The sequence below is a fragment of the Colletotrichum chrysophilum genome (genome assembly GCF_026319265.1).
Source record: "Colletotrichum chrysophilum strain AFK26 chromosome Unknown scaffold_43, whole genome shotgun sequence".
Taxonomy (NCBI): Eukaryota; Fungi; Ascomycota; class Sordariomycetes; order Glomerellales; family Glomerellaceae; genus Colletotrichum; species Colletotrichum chrysophilum.
In genome coordinates this window covers 26,858-43,953 of record NW_026517330.1, presented here as the reverse complement: position 1 = coordinate 43,953, position 17,096 = coordinate 26,858, and the positions used below count along the sequence as shown (strand labels likewise).

The 17,096-nt window shown below is 53.7% G+C and overlaps 8 protein-coding genes and 1 non-coding gene across 9 annotated transcripts; 3 read left to right on the top strand and 6 right to left on the bottom strand.

The window, feature by feature from the left end:
• Positions 1–2,005: 2,005 nt before the first annotated feature.
• COL26b_006016 (uncharacterized protein) lies at positions 2,006–2,786 on the top strand (the record flags this gene model as incomplete). The annotated part of the gene is made up of 2 exons (XM_053178845.1): positions 2,006–2,615; positions 2,680–2,786. 2 exons carry the CDS (start codon positions 2,006–2,008, stop codon positions 2,784–2,786), a joined length of 717 nt encoding a protein of 238 aa, XP_053037152.1.
• A 588-nt stretch (positions 2,787–3,374) lies between these two features.
• COL26b_006015 (uncharacterized protein) lies at positions 3,375–4,093 on the bottom strand (the record flags this gene model as incomplete). The annotated part of the gene is made up of 2 exons (XM_053178844.1): positions 3,375–3,895; positions 3,964–4,093. 2 exons carry the CDS (start codon positions 4,091–4,093, stop codon positions 3,375–3,377), a joined length of 651 nt encoding a protein of 216 aa, XP_053037151.1.
• Positions 4,094–5,518: 1,425 nt separating this feature from the next.
• COL26b_006014 (uncharacterized protein) lies at positions 5,519–5,957 on the bottom strand (the record flags this gene model as incomplete). Its single annotated transcript, XM_053178843.1, has 3 exons — positions 5,519–5,715; positions 5,773–5,865; positions 5,921–5,957. The coding sequence occupies 3 exons, from the start codon at positions 5,955–5,957 to the stop codon at positions 5,519–5,521; spliced, it is 327 nt and encodes a 108-aa protein (XP_053037150.1).
• Positions 5,958–6,546: 589 nt separating this feature from the next.
• Positions 6,547–6,634, top strand: COL26b_006013. Its single transcript has one exon. It is a non-coding gene; the product is annotated as a tRNA-Glu (tRNA).
• A 350-nt stretch (positions 6,635–6,984) lies between these two features.
• Positions 6,985–7,725, top strand: COL26b_006012 (uncharacterized protein; the record flags this gene model as incomplete). The annotated part of the gene is made up of 1 exon (XM_053178842.1): positions 6,985–7,725. The coding sequence occupies one exon, from the start codon at positions 6,985–6,987 to the stop codon at positions 7,723–7,725; it is 741 nt and encodes a 246-aa protein (XP_053037149.1).
• A 281-nt stretch (positions 7,726–8,006) lies between these two features.
• Positions 8,007–9,648, bottom strand: COL26b_006011 (uncharacterized protein; the record flags this gene model as incomplete). Its single annotated transcript, XM_053178841.1, has 4 exons — positions 8,007–8,280; positions 8,331–8,944; positions 8,998–9,528; positions 9,580–9,648. 4 exons carry the CDS (start codon positions 9,646–9,648, stop codon positions 8,007–8,009), a joined length of 1,488 nt encoding a protein of 495 aa, XP_053037148.1.
• Positions 9,649–11,099: 1,451 nt separating this feature from the next.
• On the bottom strand, positions 11,100–11,888 carry COL26b_006010 (uncharacterized protein; the record flags this gene model as incomplete). The annotated part of the gene is made up of 1 exon (XM_053178840.1): positions 11,100–11,888. The coding sequence occupies one exon, from the start codon at positions 11,886–11,888 to the stop codon at positions 11,100–11,102; it is 789 nt and encodes a 262-aa protein (XP_053037147.1).
• Positions 11,889–12,839: 951 nt separating this feature from the next.
• Positions 12,840–13,778, bottom strand: COL26b_006009 (uncharacterized protein; the record flags this gene model as incomplete). The annotated part of the gene is made up of 1 exon (XM_053178839.1): positions 12,840–13,778. The coding sequence occupies one exon, from the start codon at positions 13,776–13,778 to the stop codon at positions 12,840–12,842; it is 939 nt and encodes a 312-aa protein (XP_053037146.1).
• A 1,806-nt stretch (positions 13,779–15,584) lies between these two features.
• On the bottom strand, positions 15,585–17,089 carry COL26b_006008 (uncharacterized protein; the record flags this gene model as incomplete). The annotated part of the gene is made up of 4 exons (XM_053178838.1): positions 15,585–15,850; positions 15,909–16,543; positions 16,608–17,005; positions 17,081–17,089. 4 exons carry the CDS (start codon positions 17,087–17,089, stop codon positions 15,585–15,587), a joined length of 1,308 nt encoding a protein of 435 aa, XP_053037145.1.
• Positions 17,090–17,096: the final 7 nt, after the last annotated feature.

Genomic DNA, 17,096 nt, shown 5'->3' with positions numbered 1-17,096 from the left:
CAAAAGGGTTTAATGAGCACTTGTCCAAACCTGACGCACATCCGTGTCTATTCGCATCGAATAAGATCTACACTTGGGTATTGGATCAGCACTTGATGTCTGAAGCCGGAAGTGAAGAAGAGCCACTGACTGCAACGTCCTACGTCGAACAGTTTGACAACACGCACTCAATCGGCCGGCGCTTTTCCATAGACATGAGCTGACGTGGCGAACGACGCAAGCTTTCTGAAGCCATTGTCCAGGTGAGAGCTTTTGATGTTCGGAGAGGGTCAAAAGAAGTTACACAATGGACAAAAAGGTTTTCTCTAAGGCCGCAGCCGCGTCAGCAGAGGCTGTTTCTAGCGTCTCCGTAGTACGCTTCAACGAGGATTTGGCCTGTTAGCCACTCGGACTATGAGGAGCTACGGATGGTCCCGCGGCTTAGAACTCAACGTGAGGCTTGGATCGGTACAACCTAGCTCGTCCATGTTCCTGGAATAGCAGCTAGATTCTGCCACCACTGGACCCTGAAAGTCGACAGACTTGACATCTCATATCCATGATCATGAAGTTTGTCGGTCAATCTCGCAGCAGCAACTATGAGTTGCAGTTGAAAGGTCCGGATTTTTCTCTTGTGAGCGTCGGAATCGCTACAGGATCATATCGATGACGTGTGTTGCACGAGTTTTTATATGTTCCACAGCTGAGACGCGGAGCACTAGCGTGGACAGCACGTTGCACATGCATTGGTGCTGACTGGTTGGAGACTTGACAAGACAATTTGGGAAAAACTGCTGTGCCGACGGCCAAACTCGAGTAAATGCTATTCCATCATCGTGGGCGGTCGGGATTGCGGTGTTGCCGGGCGCTTAGCTTGGCGCCGCTCCCGAAACGCAACACAATCCGTCTGGGAAACGCTCGTGGGATGGGGTTGGCATGTTCTGCTCCTTCGCAGCTCGGCGTGCATTCCTTCGCGCCATCAGCTGTCAACAATTATTAAAGGTTAGCGTTATCACCAGTCGGCAGAATACACGTCGCTGAAGATCGCCAAGTGCGAATAACGCCGCCAAAGGTTTGACGCGTCGACATCGCACTAAAGCCGGAAAGCTTCCCTGAGCTAGGAAGGACCAGCAGATGCCGATCAAAACGAGAGGCGGATCACGGTGGAGCTGGCGTTGCACAAATTATCATCGCCGACTTCGTACTTGGCAAATAAGGTTATTGATGTTCAAGAGCTTATTGCCAAGAGAGGGGGAAATGACGGGGAAACAGCATTGCATTTCTACGCCCCTTACATGCCAATGAAATCACAGACACCTCTCTTTTGAAACTGCCCGGGCCATATGATGCTGTGCTGACTCTGCCGCCACTGACGGGCGATAAGAACCGCTGGAATGCGCGTGTCTGGGCGATCAGGGGTAATTGAACTCTTCCGACGGAGGCGCGCTGAAGCTGTCTGGGCTTGCAGCATCTTGATCACCAATGGCTGCAAACACTGCGGTTGCGTGGTTTTACTGCGTAGTTCTGGGCCATGCCTGAGGGACAAAATCCCTCAGGTCTTCCAAAAGCGACGAAAGGTATTTCGCATATTCAACAAAGGGCTCGTGGGCTAGATGGGGTGAGGCTGAGGCGGCTTGACTGCCGTCCTGCCGCACCAAAGCGAGACACTCTGTCTTACTGTTTAATTACCTGATGTCGTGGCTTGAGCGTCAAAGAATGGCCAATGGTCTCGAATGAGATGGGGACGAAAACGGCAAAAATACCGGCCTTTCCTGGAGAACTCGAAGGCCACTTGAGAAACATGGAATGATATATATGACAGCTGGAACATCCAGGTTCAATGGATTCTCTTCAGTTCTCCAGCCCACCTTTGCTACTCTCCCTTAACACATCGTGTCCATCTTCCCAGTTATTTTACGGGTATCCTTCAACTTTGCATCTGGCAGGGACCATTTTCTTATTCTTTTATTTCTTTTCGACATTTACCCGACTTTCGAATCCCGGAGATTAGATAATTCTGCCCATCATGCGTTTCTCGACCAGTGCAACTCTCTCAGCGGCTCTGCTTGCTACCAGCGTCACGGCGCAAGCCCCTGTTCTTGTTGATGTCCAGAGTCTGCTCCCGGCAGCCGGCACTCCCGCCATCTTTGACAAGACCACGATCATCCGGTCAACTTCCATCCTCACAACCACGGTCAAATTGACCAGCTCAACGGGATTGGCCAACTCGACCATCAGCAGAACATCCAGCACTAGATCGTCCAGCAGCAGAACTGCTTCCGCTACCTCTATAACCTCGCCTACATCGATTCCGGGCATTACCACCGACCAGCAGAATGCCGTAAACCTTCACAATGAGGCGCGAAAGCTTGTTGGATGTTCACCTTTGACCTGGGACGCCGGTCTTGCCAACGACGCTCAAGTATACGCTAAGACCCTCGCGAGCATCGACAAGCTACAGCACGACGCGAACAGAGGAAATGAAGGCGAGAACCTCTACTACCAGTATGGCAGCGGCAGCCTCCCGTATGCTGCTGCTACCACCTGGTGGCTCAACGAGAAGCAATACTACACCGGGCAGGCTATCCCTCTGGCTAGCTCGAACGGAAAGCAGTTCTCAGACTATGGTCACTACAGTAAGTTACATCGTCCAAGAGCAGCTGTCATCTCAACGAAGAGCAACTTGCTGACAGTTTCCAGCTCAATGTGTCTGGAAGACTACCACCAAGGTTGGAATGGCTACTGCGCAGTCTGCCTCGGGTAAGACCTATGTGGTCGCTCGCTACTCACCAGCTGGCAACATGTAAGTCCCCGCCATTCATTTGCCTTGGGATGTCCCACTAACTTGATGAAGCGTTGGTCAAAAGCCCTACTAGTGCTGAGGGTGAAATTGTGGGAATATGAGCGTCGGTAGAGGGAGTTTGTGGTTGGAGCCTTGTATTGGCCGATTCTCAGTACAAAATTTGGCGGTGTGTCTGGCTAGCAGATTTGTTTTCTAGACATAGATTTCTAGACAAATTTAGATATTAGATTCTACAATGACCCCTAATCATATCGGTGATCCTTCACTCCTTGTCATGATAAGAGGCGCGGCCAATATCACAGGAGAAGAAAATAACAAGCTGGGATCAAGTCAATGCAATGCGGTTCATGTATTTATATTTCGAAAGCAAGTGGAAACCACCTCGTATAGACGCTGTTGACTAGAAAAGTTCCATCTGCTCTGAACCTGGCGGCGACAGCGAAAATCGCATTCCGCTCCATGGTTCTCCCGCAGTCTCCCATCTGAAGATGTGCGTCTGCGCAAAGAGACGATGCGCGATCTGGCCCTTATCGGCACTTGTAGAAATTAGGATCCCTGTAGTAAGATAAGTTCCCTAGCACCCCTAAAGCTGTTAATCCTGAACATAGTTGGGAATTTTTGGCATCCAGTCGTTGTCCTCGTCTGCCTGTTGCTTTTCGATTCGGGAAGTCTCGCTGTTCAACTTGCCTCGCAGGAGCGACAGCCTTGCGTCACGCCTCACTCTTGTAGGTCGCTTTCCGGACTGTTCCTCCCGCCGAGCCCAATATTCGTGAATTAGATGGGCCGGAAGTAGGCTCGCTGGCTCCCATGTGTGCTTCGGATGTCCCACCCACTCGACCAAATATCGATCATCACCAGCTCGCGAAGCCCTGAAGTCCATGATCTCGTGCACCAACCATATCCCATCGTTATTCATGAAGAGGTGCCTACCGCCTTGGGAAGCCCAGTACTCAAAGACAGCAGACTTGGCGTCTTGATGGAGGCACTCCTCAGACTCCCATGTTGTCGAGTTATCTTCCCATTGAACGAGCATCTCAAAGGCGTCGGTGCCATCGAGAGTGTCGACTTTTCGGTGGCTGCGGATGCTTTGGAAGGCGTAGTAGGTTAAATCGTCTGGTGCGGCATCACCGTTGTCAGCATTCACGGAAAGGCGTCGTACGAAGACAAGAAACAAGGCATACCTGCTTGAGAACCATTGGTGTCATCATTGGAAGGCTCTCTCAGCTGGGATTTGGGCGTCGACAAAGACTCTGGTGTGGGAAGCGCCAAATCGCCGTTGCCACGGACCTTTGAGGGGGTATCCCACTTCATTCTCGTTGACTCCAACTCGTGGTCGAGATCCCACGGTGTGCGGCATGGGCCAGGTTGCGGATGCGGGGTCTCGGAAGGGGGATGCGCAGTGGAAGTTGAGATTTACCACGTCGTCGAAGAAATAAAAAGCTCACATAAGGTATGGGATAGTCATGTGGAAATGGAAGGACCCCTGGGGGCAGGATCCAAGGCAGTTGCATCTTGCAGTAGTTCCTGCTGGCACTGAGGAGGAAGGCTCTCGTCTCGTTCCTGCCGGTACAGTGCAGGTCACCTCAGAGGCTGTCATGTCGTGGGAAGAAAGCACCTAAGTCGTTACCTTCCTTAACTTACCTACCTTAGGTAAACTGCAGAAGGAATGTCCGTCTTTGGGCAGGACCAGTCTGGACTTCCCGAGATCTCTTTCCTAGAGGCCCTCCATTGCCCGGTCTTCCCTTCTGAAGCTGCCATCTTGGTCCAATTCATCATGGTATTGATACGAAAAGAATAGCTAGAATTTTTCTCGAGAAGACTAGGAGAAGGGAACACATGCTGGTCATGTTCACACTGCACTCTCTTGGAAAGTGCAATCCCGTCCGATGATTCCGGGTATCGGCGCCGATGGATCCACAGCGGCCTGGCATTGCAAGTCGCCTGAAAGGGACTAGCGCCGTCAGCCCTGGGCGTCTTGTGCTTTGCCGATGTTCCTCCGTGGGATTCTCGGGTTTTCCTGTGTCCGGTGAGTGTTCCAGGCGTCCACCTCTGTCTGCACCCTCTCCCTCTCGCTGCCGCCCTGCCGATCTTGTATCTTTCGACCCCTCGGTCCTCGCACCTTTTTTCGGCGCCGGCCTCTTTGCAGCCAACCAATGCAAAAACAATCAACATGTCCGATGTACCCCGACCTCCGCTCCTCTTCGAAACGGCTTGACCGTCGTGCGCTCGTCGAATGCACCCCGAATCCCCACTGAAACGACCAGCCCACGACCGGAGTCTTGATTGTTGATATGCACTTCGAGCGGCTTTTTTGGAACACCGAGCGCGAATCGACTTCCGACGAAATGACAGATAAGCAATTGAAGCCGAAGTCCTGCGTCGCGTTGGAGCCACGTGCGATTTCGCTGGCTTGGGAACCGACTTGTCCGAGTCGCTTGAACTATTGCGTGGATAGCATCTTGTTTGCAGCCGACGCTTCCCTACAGGCCAGCCTCGCATATTCGTCGTGTCCACTTGTGACCTTCAGCCAAGGTAGTCGGGTGGCCTCTCAGCCTACGCCAGTGCTGTTGTAGCCGCAAGAGATCTGGTAGAAGATCTCGGCTCTATGCTTGAAACGAATGCTGGGGCGAAACCGATGCACAGTATGACTGGGAAGACTTGCGAGGGGAGATTCTTCATGTGCATCCTCGTGAAAACCTTCACCTACACATACTCATACAGAACAATCCTTGTGATTTAAACCCCGAACCTGAACTCCCGGTACTTCTTCTGATAGTAGAAAGTCGCCGCCGCACCGGCAAATGTGAGGGCCAGTGGTATGGGTGCTTTCCCTCCAGTCTTGATGGCCCTGGAGGCGCCGGCGCCAAGCAGGACGATGCTGTTTCCGAGAGCGAGTTCCGCGCCGTAGTCCTTGTTCTCCTTGAGGAGGTAGCCTGACCGACCATTATTTCTTGCTCACCAGCTGTGACGGGGAACACTCCGCGACTTACCAGAGTACGCGTAGGCGGCTCCAAGTCCAAGACCCGCGATGAGCGACGGCTTGGACTGCGTCTTCAGGAAGCCGGCAGTGCCGCCGACGGCCACTGAAAACCATGTTAGGCATATGCACTATTGTCAATCGGGGAGATCATTACTCACAGAGGCCGGCAAGAGTAAAAGACGGGTGGTGAGCCATTGCGATAATTCGATTGATAGACTTGATGGGATGAACGTGAGAGGCGGCATCAAAGGCAAAAGCCGTTCATCCCGGCGGGAGCCGCTGGGGATTAGTAATGGTCACGGCGGTAAAGCTTCGGCGATTTCGTCAATTTCTGAGGTCGAGGTGGCTTCCTGACGTGATGGACCTCCAGGAGAATAACTCAACGAGCCATTCTATGCATGTCTTTTCAGCGCCCTGGAGATCCCAAGTAATATCCCCGAAAGATTTATGATGGTGCATGAATGAAATTGTCACCGGTTTTCCTGGCTCTATACCTACCTCACTCCACGCCCATGATTCCTGCCTCGACACAACTATGACCTTCCTAGAAGCCCACGCCTCAGGCTCGCAAGTTGCGTCACGTTCGTCCTTCGCGCCTCAGAAGCCCATATTCGTGATCGGGTAAGAAAGCCTAATTGTCTTTGAAATACCCGTTTCGCTTCGCGTCACCTACCTGATGTTCACCCAGCGTGCTGCTACTATTGCGTTCAGGAGGAGTTCGTGGCCAGCCGACCGCCCACGCTGCGGGTCTTGGGTTGGGCTACCATCCGCTCCGGTATCCACATCCGATATGGTGTAGTGGCCAACATGATGCCCTCTCAACTCCGATGAGAGGTTAGGCATAGCCCCGAGTTCGATTCTCGGTTTCGGAATGTTTTTGTCTTTCGCAATCATCCACTTTCTGCCTTCAATGTTTGTCTTCTTTTATTCTTCTTTGTTCGAATTTCACACGACGCGTCTCCCACAATTCCAAAACGTTTGCTTCCCTGGTAGTAAATGCATTTGGACAGATGCGCTTTCGGCCTGTACTTTGCGTGCTGTTATGACCACTGAAGGCTGCTGACAATCCAAGCCATTGGCAGGCAGCCACGGTGTGACTAGGCAGCCGTCTGAATTGGCCTCTGTGAGAACCGAATATTGGTAGCTAACATTGATGAGAAGTAGCCAGTCAAGGAGCTACTGTCACTGAATGGACCTTCTCTTCAACTCTTCTCAATTCACGATGACGACTACAAAGATCTCCCACGTCCCTCAGATCCAGCTTCTCTGCATGGAAAAGCAGTTCGCCGTCGCGTTCGCCAAAGCACGCAAGATTTGGGAGCTGCATGAGTCGGTTTCCGTCCAAGTTCACGAGTGCCCTCTCATTTATCTATCAGAAGATGTTCAATTCGACACCATCGTATCCCCTGCCAATTCGTACGGCCGCCTCGACGGCGCATTCGACGATGCCATCTCTCGCGCCCTGTCGCCCCGCGACGACTACCTCGCCCTGACGCACGTCGCCCAGCGACAGCTTTATGAACAATGGCGCGGCTTCGCGCCCCCCGGCACATGCACGCTGGTCCGCATCCCCGACGAGTTCCGCGCCCGCTCTCGCAACGTCTGGGGCACTCGTCGCGTCGCGCTCTGCCCCACGATGCGAACGCCCACGAACGTCACCTGGGACCGGGAAATCGTGTACGAATGTGTGTGGAGCTTGCTTTGCGCCATTGACAGCCATAACCGCGACGTCCGCGCAGGCAAGGCCGCCGAGGGCGAGGAGATTCGCAGCGTGCTCATGACTCCGCTGGCGACGGGTGTAGGACGTGTGAGCCCCGAGAAGTGGGCTTCGCAGGCCGTCTTGGCAATCAATCACTTCGTCCAGGCCTCTGAGAACCCCGAGAAATGGAGCAAACTTGACTGGGCTGATTTTGACGGGCCTTGTGAAGAGGTGGCGGCTACTTGGCGAGAAACACACACTTGATGGGGCGCATGGTGTCGTGCGGACCCCGCGATGGTGCACACACCTCGATCTTCGGCCCTGCGGCAAGACGCGAGACATGCAGGTGATCAGAGGATTTCAATCTCTAGACTAATTCTTTTCAATCTTTCACTCGTGCATATGTATGTATTAATCAGCGCGACCTGTCTAATCACATGTGGCACTTGAGCACTTGGGGATCCATCGAACCAAACTGGTGAGACACGAGTTGCAACCTCTCCTTCGTCAGAACGGGTCTCTGCTGCCGGAAATGCACCTGCGTACTATCGCTTATGCGAGAAAGTAACCTTGCACGTCTTGCCCCGCGGCTCAATCAGGACCAAGTTATCCATCTCCATGCTCTCGGGCGTTGTCGCCGGCGAAAGCCTGGCGCCTTGGAACTTGCGGAAGAACATGGTGATTCCATAGCGAAGCTCCATTTCTGCCAAGTGCCTACCAATGCACACTCGAGACCCTGCCCCGAACGGCGTGAACGCGGCCTTGGCGGTCTCCGAGTTGGTGCTCTCCCCGTCAGGCATCCATCGAGAGTAATCAAAGCTGGAATCGTGTTAATGCTTGAAATCATGCCGGCAGAGACCAACTCCTACCTTTCTGGATCGCTGAAGTTCTCCGGGTCTCGATGCAAAGTCCACGATTGGGTTGCAACATCGGTTCCAGCGGGGAGATGGTAGCCGCCAAGCTGGATGCCTCCCGTAGGAACGACACGCGGAAGTGGAGTAGGCGCGGCACCATAGAGTCGCAAAGTCTCTTCTATCACAGCGTGAAGTACGGGAAGCCTCTCCAATTCCGCATCGGTGAAATCGTCACTAAGCCCAAGAACTTCATTCTCCAAAGAAGTCTGCACCTCCGGGCGCAACAAGACAGCCCAAATACCGTACGTCAAGGTGTTAGAAGTGGTATCGGTACCGGCGATCATGAAGGCTGCAGCTTCGACGCAGATGTCCATATCTGTGAGAGAACCTTCGTCCTTCTCTGCTTGGAAGAGAACTTTGGAGAAGAGATTCGAGGCCTGCGACGCCGCTGCTTGCTTGCTGTTCTTGACGGCAATACGGCCCTTGTCGAGCAGTACCTTGTAGGAGCTGAACATTCTCAGACTTCCAATGAAAGGAAGACGCTTGGTGACCGCATAAAGCCATGGAAAAGACAATGCGGTGAAGGCCGCGGTGTTGGCGAAGTTGACCTCCTCGAACCATGGGTCTTCCTACACAAAATCGTCAGACTGAAGCCCGGTTGAGAGGATCGGCGATGTCCTACCTTTCCGGCCTTCAAAGCGTCAAAAGACTCTCCAAACATGAGCTTCGAGACAACATCGCATGCCATGAGAATCCACCACTTGCGCATATCTACTTCACCGTTGCCAATCTTTGCGTCGATGGTCATGCCCTCGAGGGCCATTGTGACCTTCTCACGCACCATGTCTTCCCAATCTGCACGCAGCGAGGAGGATGTGAAACCCCTACCCAGGAGCTTGCGTCTCTGAGAGTGGGCATGCTGGTCGGTCATTTGGAACAAGCCGTACGGAGGGCTGCCAGCCTCGGTTGGCCCGAAGTAGTGGTAGTATTCGGCTTTCGTAAACTGGCTTCCGACCTTGTGGATGGTCTTGAAGGCCTTCACGTCTGATACAAAGACCTGGCCTGGTGATGCACGTACAAAGGGGCCATATTGTTGGTGCAGGCGGTGGTAATACTGAACTTGCTGCCGCTTGAGGGTCGCGATAGTGCCAGGCAAGCCGGTGAATTTCGCGTACCAAGGACCGGGGATTGCGTTAAGGGGGTTGGTGAAAATCTGAGGAAGGTCAGAAGAAAGATATCAAGTTTGGGATTCTCCAAGGCAAACCTGGTAGAGTTTGATCAGTATATAGACTGCCGATGTGGCGGCAAGCAGGGGAACGAAAGTCAAAGTCATTTCCGTGGCATATGACAGGGGACTATTGTAGAAAGTTTAGTTACAGAGTTTGGTAGCTTTCGCAATGACCCAATGAGGTCTTGAGACGAACGACTCTATATAAACGACTATTTTTCAGTCCATATCGTCTCCTGCTGACAATGATGCGCTTGCACGATGTCGACGTCAGCACTTGTCGGCGCTCGGTAGCATGGGCGGACTCCACATGACGCCGGACTTTGAGAACCGTAAGAAGACCGACATTGCACCGATCGAGTAGATCACCCACAACGTCCACATTGGTAATGCTGCCAGACGGCCTGGAGGTACTGCGGCATCCGTAAATTTTCCTTCGTTCAGATTGCCAAGATGTACCGCGCGCTTTCGTGCTTATGTTCTTTGACCGAGGTCGCGAAAAAGAAGAAGGCACACCGCTCGCTGGGTGCCGTGACCCGAGCACGAGAAGTCCCATGCATCTGTTTTTGGAACAACTCTCAGAGAAAATATCGAACGACGGGATTGGAGGTCTTTCGTCATACCCAATGCTCCATAGAAGTCGAGCTGGAGTGAAGCGCGGGTCATTCGACTGCGAAGAGGGTACTGTCATGTGCTGGGCCTTTCCGTAGAGCCTCCAACTCGGCGACTACTACATCTGCAGGTGACATCGAGCGATGTCGGAAAGACGGTAATGGTTAAAGGGGCCTGTCGTCAGCCGCCATTGGGCGATTGGTCGCTCGTGCATGTCTTCTCTAGAAACTTAGAAAGTGAGCGTGTCTCATCGCTACCCGTCGAGCTGCGTGAGGCGAGGTCTCCTCAATCTTGTTGCAAGAAAATTTGAATTCCTTCCTTAGGGAAACCATCTGTCCATGTAGATGCCTTTAGGTATGTGAAGTCGGATGTCGTCTTAGGCCCGAACCGCCCTTGGTAGTTGGGTAGAGCCGAAGTACACCTTGCCTTCTACAACAACTGGCCCAGGTCCAAGGATCCTTTTTATCTGCAACTCCGACCCCTCACCTTGCTGGGGCGTCGTCGCATGTCAGCCATCTCTCCAACTTAAACATCACGACACTTGGTCTTGATAATGCTTCCCGGCAACAAAGTTTTAACGACACACAAAGTGGAGGCCGTTAGACGATGTTGCCGATCCGAGCGTGTCCAAAATGGAAACGATCAAGGAGTCAACCGGTGAGACTATCAAGGCAGACCGACGAACAGACAGACAGAAAAACCAAAGAGAAGCACGTTGAACACTCTCACTATCATGGGGATTACTTCGGATCTTGAAGGCGGTATCGCCGCTGTATTCTTGAGGGCTTCTTGACGCGTTCCTCCAAAAGCCAACTTTGACAGACGTGTTTTGCTTCAACCTCTTGTACGCGCAGGCAATATTCCCAGCAAAGGCTGCGTCCTGCAACCCGGACATGGTCGAGTGGCCAATACCAAAATGACGACACCACTCGTGAAATATCTACCTAGACATGTGCCAAATGTCTGCTCGCTGCTTGAACTTTGTCAACGAAAGCCGAACGATAGGTTTGGAACTCGTTTTCGGCGTCTTGCACAGCCTCATCGACGTTACTTTTCGCCTCTGCCAATAGCCTGAGGTCAGACTCAATAGCATCGAAACCTCTCTCACAGTTCCGGCCCTCTCTGATGCTTGACCAGGCCTTATCCATTTCAGCCCTAAGGTCCATCATCCGCGTCTCGACGAGGATCTTGGTCCCCTCAAGTAGTCCGATACGTCGACCGCAAACCAATCCGAAGTCAAGAAGAGTATCAGCGAAAACAGAGACGGGACCCTTAACCGCATCGTTGGAGCTATTCTCCAGCATAGGATCACCGCCACTTGGGTCTTCCAAAAGCGATCCTGGCGTAGCGTTGAGGCCGAGGCGGTCGAAAATACTTCTGCCAGGAGAAACTTCCCGCGAAGTCCTCGAATCTGCTATGTTGCGTGTAGGGGTGGGAGTGAGATGTACGGAACTCTCGGTGCCTCCAGTCGAGTCGTCGAATTCCACGGAAATGGTGGTTGCCGGGTTGGCGCTTGCGCTTTCCTCTTCGTTGGGCCGATCGCGGTGGGCAGGGCCTGCGACGTCTGCGGCGTCGGTCAGTAGTGGATCATCGACAGTGATTGCTGCAAGATGAAAGTGGTGATGAGTACCCCGCGACTCGATATCTTGGTCAGAAGCAGGCTGTGCTTGTAGGCCAGCCGCCGACGAGGTGTCGATCATCCCGGTCGCATGGGCAGGAGGTGCCTCGGTCATGGCCTACTGGCAGTATTAGCCGAAAATACCCAACGAGGAGATTTTTGGCGACGGATTCTCGCATACCTTGCGCGGGTACGAAGCGAAGGTCTCGCGAGGGCTCATGGCGGTCGTCGTTCGAGAGATGTGAGTTGTCCAATGACGGAGCGAATGGATGGGTGGGTGGTGAAGGAGGAGGCTTTGAGTAAGGCGGTGAAAAGAGACACTTGGGACTGCCTAGCTAGATGAAGTAGGCAGGAAGGTACCTCCTTTCCATTATTATCGGACAAATGGTGGCAGGCGGCTTGGTTGGATTAAATGCAAGGTGCAAGGAAAGTGCAGCCAAAGCCCATCGGCTACTTCCTCGCCAGGACACGCTCACTGAGGCAGTGATCGTCAATGAGGCTCTGCACGACATCAAAACGATATGCTAGTCGAAAAGAAGTTGATTATGTATCACTAAAAGTAGTACTAGCCTATCACAAAGGCACATGTTTGATCGCGGGACTTGCTCGGCGAGCCATCATCGCCCTTCGCGACCATTTATCTGGTAGCAATGTCCCGTTGCCCACCACAATCAATCATGAAGAATATCAGCATCTATCAATGCGGCCTGGCGCAGTCTCTTTCGGCCTCTTGGGCTACGTTGATGCGCTTCCAGCTGTCCATCGGCCGGCCATTGGTGTGCGGCGAGATTCAAATCCTCCTGGCTGCTGGGCAGACCCTGTGTTCTCGGGAGGGCACTGGCGTTGTCGTCCCATCTGCCTGCCTGCTGCACAGGTCATGTGTGTGACTGAGAAGTAGTGCTCGCACCGTTTTTCGTGGTAGCCAATACTGACTGGTGGCCTCACCATCTGCGGCGCCCTCGTTCCATCACAGCACACCGGCTTCGCGAGCGGAATGCTCCGGACCGGCGGCCTTGTGGTGTCCATGTTAGAGACTCTGCTGTCTCCTTGACGACCGCTCATCGCTTCAAGACATAGGTCCAAGGTAGGTTGCGCCATAGAGATCGGGTCTGCTACGCGCCAGATTGCGATGCAGCGCAGAGAGGAGGGGCCAGAGAGGAGCAAGCCCGACTCTTGGTGGGCTCGGTGTGCTTGGTGCCGAAGGAACCGTGATGAACTGCATGGACGGCAGGATGAATTGAGATTGAGCCTGAGCCTGAAGGACGGGAGTCATCATCGGGACTTGGTATTGCATCTGTTGCTGCCACAATTGCTGCTGCTGAAGTTGTTGAATCTGCTGGAGCTGCTGCAGCTTTTGGAGCTGTTGGATTTGAATGGGAGTAAGCATGACTCCAGACGCCATCGCCGCGGGCGCGACCTTCAAGGATGCTTCGGCAGGCGCAGGCATTGCGCTGAGCGGCTCCGGGCTACTGCCTTGGCCGAGGTAAACATCGTCGTCGTGAGCCCAGTCCTCACCCCATGCCATCTCTGCCTCCGCCGGAGAGCTTGGAAGCTCGCTTGCGCACCATGTCTCCTTGTCGGCAAGCGACGCAACTGATGAGAAAGGAGAGTTGACTCCAGAAGTCGAGCGGAACGCCGAAGTCGGGCTCCAGATGTCACGGCCGGAGCTTGGAGTTGATGACGTGGTTTGCGGAGATGAAGGGAGTTGGGTGAAGTAATCGTCGTCGTCGGCGTCGACGACTGGTGAATACGGAGATGACGGGGCTTCAAACACGGCCTTGAAGAGCGACTCGCCGATGAGTGCGGAAGCTACTCTGCCGGCCTCGGAAGATGGAGAGAGAGGCCCATCGAGTTCGGAGTCTAGGTCCAGATCGAGGTCAAGGCCGAGCAAGTCAGGGTCGGAATCGGAGGCGGCACCGGATGTGGAGATGAAAGGGGAGGCGAGCTGGGGGATCGACACAGGAGGGCTGAAGGCCGGCGCTGTGGGGTTCAGTGTGGGCAACATTGCACCTTGGTTTGTTTGGCTGGCAGCGAAGAGAAGGGAAATTGTCAGAGTAACGACTGGCGTGGAATGAGAAACGTGTTCTAGAGACTAGGAGACAAAAACGAAGGGGAGTCTGGGCTAGATAAGTGAGGATTCGTGGAGGACAGCCGCAGCGGGGACGGTTGGGAACATTAATGCAACTTTGGACGAGCTGGTGGCCCCTTTATGCCATGTTCGTCCGGCATGGCGACAGGATGAGGGCAAGGTAGGGCGAGACGAGTGTTTTCGCACGGGTAAATGTCAAGATAACAACCTCAGGTAGGGCAGTCCTGTTGGTCGGTCGCGCTGGACTCATGCATGATCCCTGGAGGGTGCATAAGGTTATTTTCTCATCATTCGCAGCCACTGGAAATTGGGATGGTCATTGATTGGATCCAGGAGGTGGTGGGCGAAGGCTTTAGCCGCCCGCGTAGCCAATAAATGACGGGCCTGATCACCCTACGGACCAACCTTGAAATCCTCTGCATTCTCGCCGTCTCGATTCGGTGGAATCGGTAGAAAAGTCCCCCTTTTGGGTTTGCGCGAGACGATGGGGATGGATTGACCTTGTAAGAGAAAAATCGCCGAGTTGTGATTCTGCCCAGCCCACGGACTCATAAACCCTGTCGCGTCGGATTCTGGGGAGGTGTTGTCTGCTCACCACTCGCCGGCCAGCGCCGGCGCGATTTGTTGGCGGGGTCATTGCGATGCGGCCGGCCCAAGACGGTCTCTGTTTGTCCCTCTTCGTGTCTGCACGGCCACTGAGGTCTGGATGCCAGTTGTCTTGCGTCTTGTCTTGCAGATGGCTGGGCCATTGCATTGGGGGCATTGGGGGCAGGGGCGGCAGTCTCTGGTCAGTGGTCGCACGTCCAGACGCGCCCCCATTCCTCGTGGGATCATGTTTGCATTGCAGCGCGCAACGCCTACAGGCTAGAGGGAATTGATAGGTATCCGTAGGCAGGCTGGTCCTGGTCCTGGGGGCGGCGGCAGCGGCGACGGCGGCAGCGGCTGTCGACTGTTCAAAAGAGTTCAGACGATGGGCCGTGTTGGTCTCATCTATTCTCATAAGGTTGGTCTCATCTATTTTTCCCCCATATTGTTCTTCGGGTCGGCCGTATTAAGCAATGATGGGCGCCGGGTTCTGGACTTGGGACGAAGCCCTGCGGTTTCGCGTTCGTGATGCACGGGGGTGATGCCAGCTGATTCGGGCTGATTCAAGTGAGGCATCCTCGGATTTGGCAGAGTGCCCCTGACGCTATTCCCAACACGGCCGCCTGAGGAAAATCTGCGGCATGGGCTGCCCGGTCGAATGTCGGAAGGACCGGACGGTGGGTCTCGATGCTCCATCACGTGAGCGGACATTATCTAAGCCGTCCGTCTTCTTTTGTGGTTTCCGATTCCTTCCTAACTACTCTATATCAATATTCCATTCGTATGCAGTGTACGCATACACGTCCGTCTTCCTGCTGACATAACCACGAAATCCTTTGGCGGACCCTTTGCTCCGTCAAGTCGCTGCGTCAGCCAAAATTCTCGCCAAGCTCTCAACAGTGAATGAATCATCAGCTCGAGGCAAAGAGCAACGCTTCAATTCATACTTCGTCTCTTTTCTCCCTACAGATGCGATCTATGGGCTACCCGCACATTGCCCGTCACCAGAGTTTTCGTCGTCAAGTAGTCCTCAATGCCGTATTTGCTCCCTTCTCGCCCAATCCCAGAGTGTTTAATACCCCCGAACCTAATCCCGAGTCAGCCAAAAGTCAAAATAAAAATCGGCATCGGGGACGCCTACGGAGCGGCTGCATCGGAAATGACCCCGGTGTTTAAGGCCACCATTCCAAACTGCAGCAGTTCGGACACCCGCGTCGCACGGTTGAGGTCGTTGGTGAAGATGTAAGATGCGAGGCCCACGTCACACCGGTTGGCGGCATCAACCACCTCTTCCTCCGTCTCAAATGACAAGATGGGAGCCACTGGGCCGAAGATTTCCTCCTCCAAAATCCTCATGCTCGGTTTAAGATTCGTGATGACGGTGGGCTCGAAGAAATTTGGTCCTGGTGAGCGAAAGTGAGTATCCATTCTTGGTATTGGGATCGCTGTCCGGACACCTACCAAGATCCGGCCGTGCTTTCCCTCCGATTTCGACACAGCCGCCTCCCTGAACAGCGTCGTGAACGAGACCCGCAACCCTCTGAGCAGCTTCGGCGCTGACGAGAGGTCCATGAGTGACTTCCTCGTCGAAGCCGTGTCCAACCTTGAACTTGCTCATTTCCTCCTTCAACTTGGAAACAAACGCCTTGTGTATACCCTCTTGCACAAATACTCGATTCGCGCAGACGCATGTTTGTCCCGACGACTTAAACTTGCTTGCAATCACACCAGCTACTGCGAGATCCAGGTCCGCATCCTCAAACACCAGAAAAGGGGCATTGCCACCTAGCTCCAGGCTCATCTTCTTCAACGTCTGACTAGACTGTTGCATGAGAAGCTTTCCGACACGTGTTGATCCTGTGAAGGAGATTTTACGGACCATCTCAGATTGGCACAATGTCGCCCCAATCTCTGGAGTGTTTTCGAGGACCGAGATGATGTTGACTACGCCCTTTGGCACACCCGCCCGTTGACCAAGCTGCATGACAGCATTGGCAGTGAATGGTGTCTCGCCAGCGGTCTTCACCACTACAGTGCAGCCGGCAGCCAGTGCTGGCGCTAGCTTCCTTGTGATCATCGCGGCAGGAAAGTTCCAGCTATTCCATCAGTCGATCAGCACAATCCCCTCAACTTGTCGTGCTAACGGAAGACCATACTTACGGAGTGATGAGACCACAAACACCGACCGGCTCTTTCAACACAGACACTCTCATGTTTGGGTTACTGTGGGGTATCACGTCTCCATAGATTCGTGCTGCTTCTTCGGCAAACCATTCCAGAAAGCTGGCAGCAAAGACCACCTCGCCAGCCGCATCTGCCTTTGCTTTGCCGTTTTCCCAAGTAATCAAGGTGGCTAAGTCGGCCTTGTTCTCCATGATCAGGTCATACCATCGACGAAGTATGCGCGCTCGATCTCGACCGGATCGAGATCTCCAAGCCGGCAGCGCCGTAGCTGCCGAGAGAATGGCGCGCTCCGCATCTTCAGACACAGACTCAGGGCACGAGCCGATCAGCTCGCCCGTAGCGGGATCTGATCCAAGATCAGCTGCCGAAGAACACTGCGAATGGGGGGCAAGGCAAGACTCTCTGGTAGTCCGTAGGAGCAGCAGGGGAAAACGCATATATGAACTCACCTGTGACATTGAATGT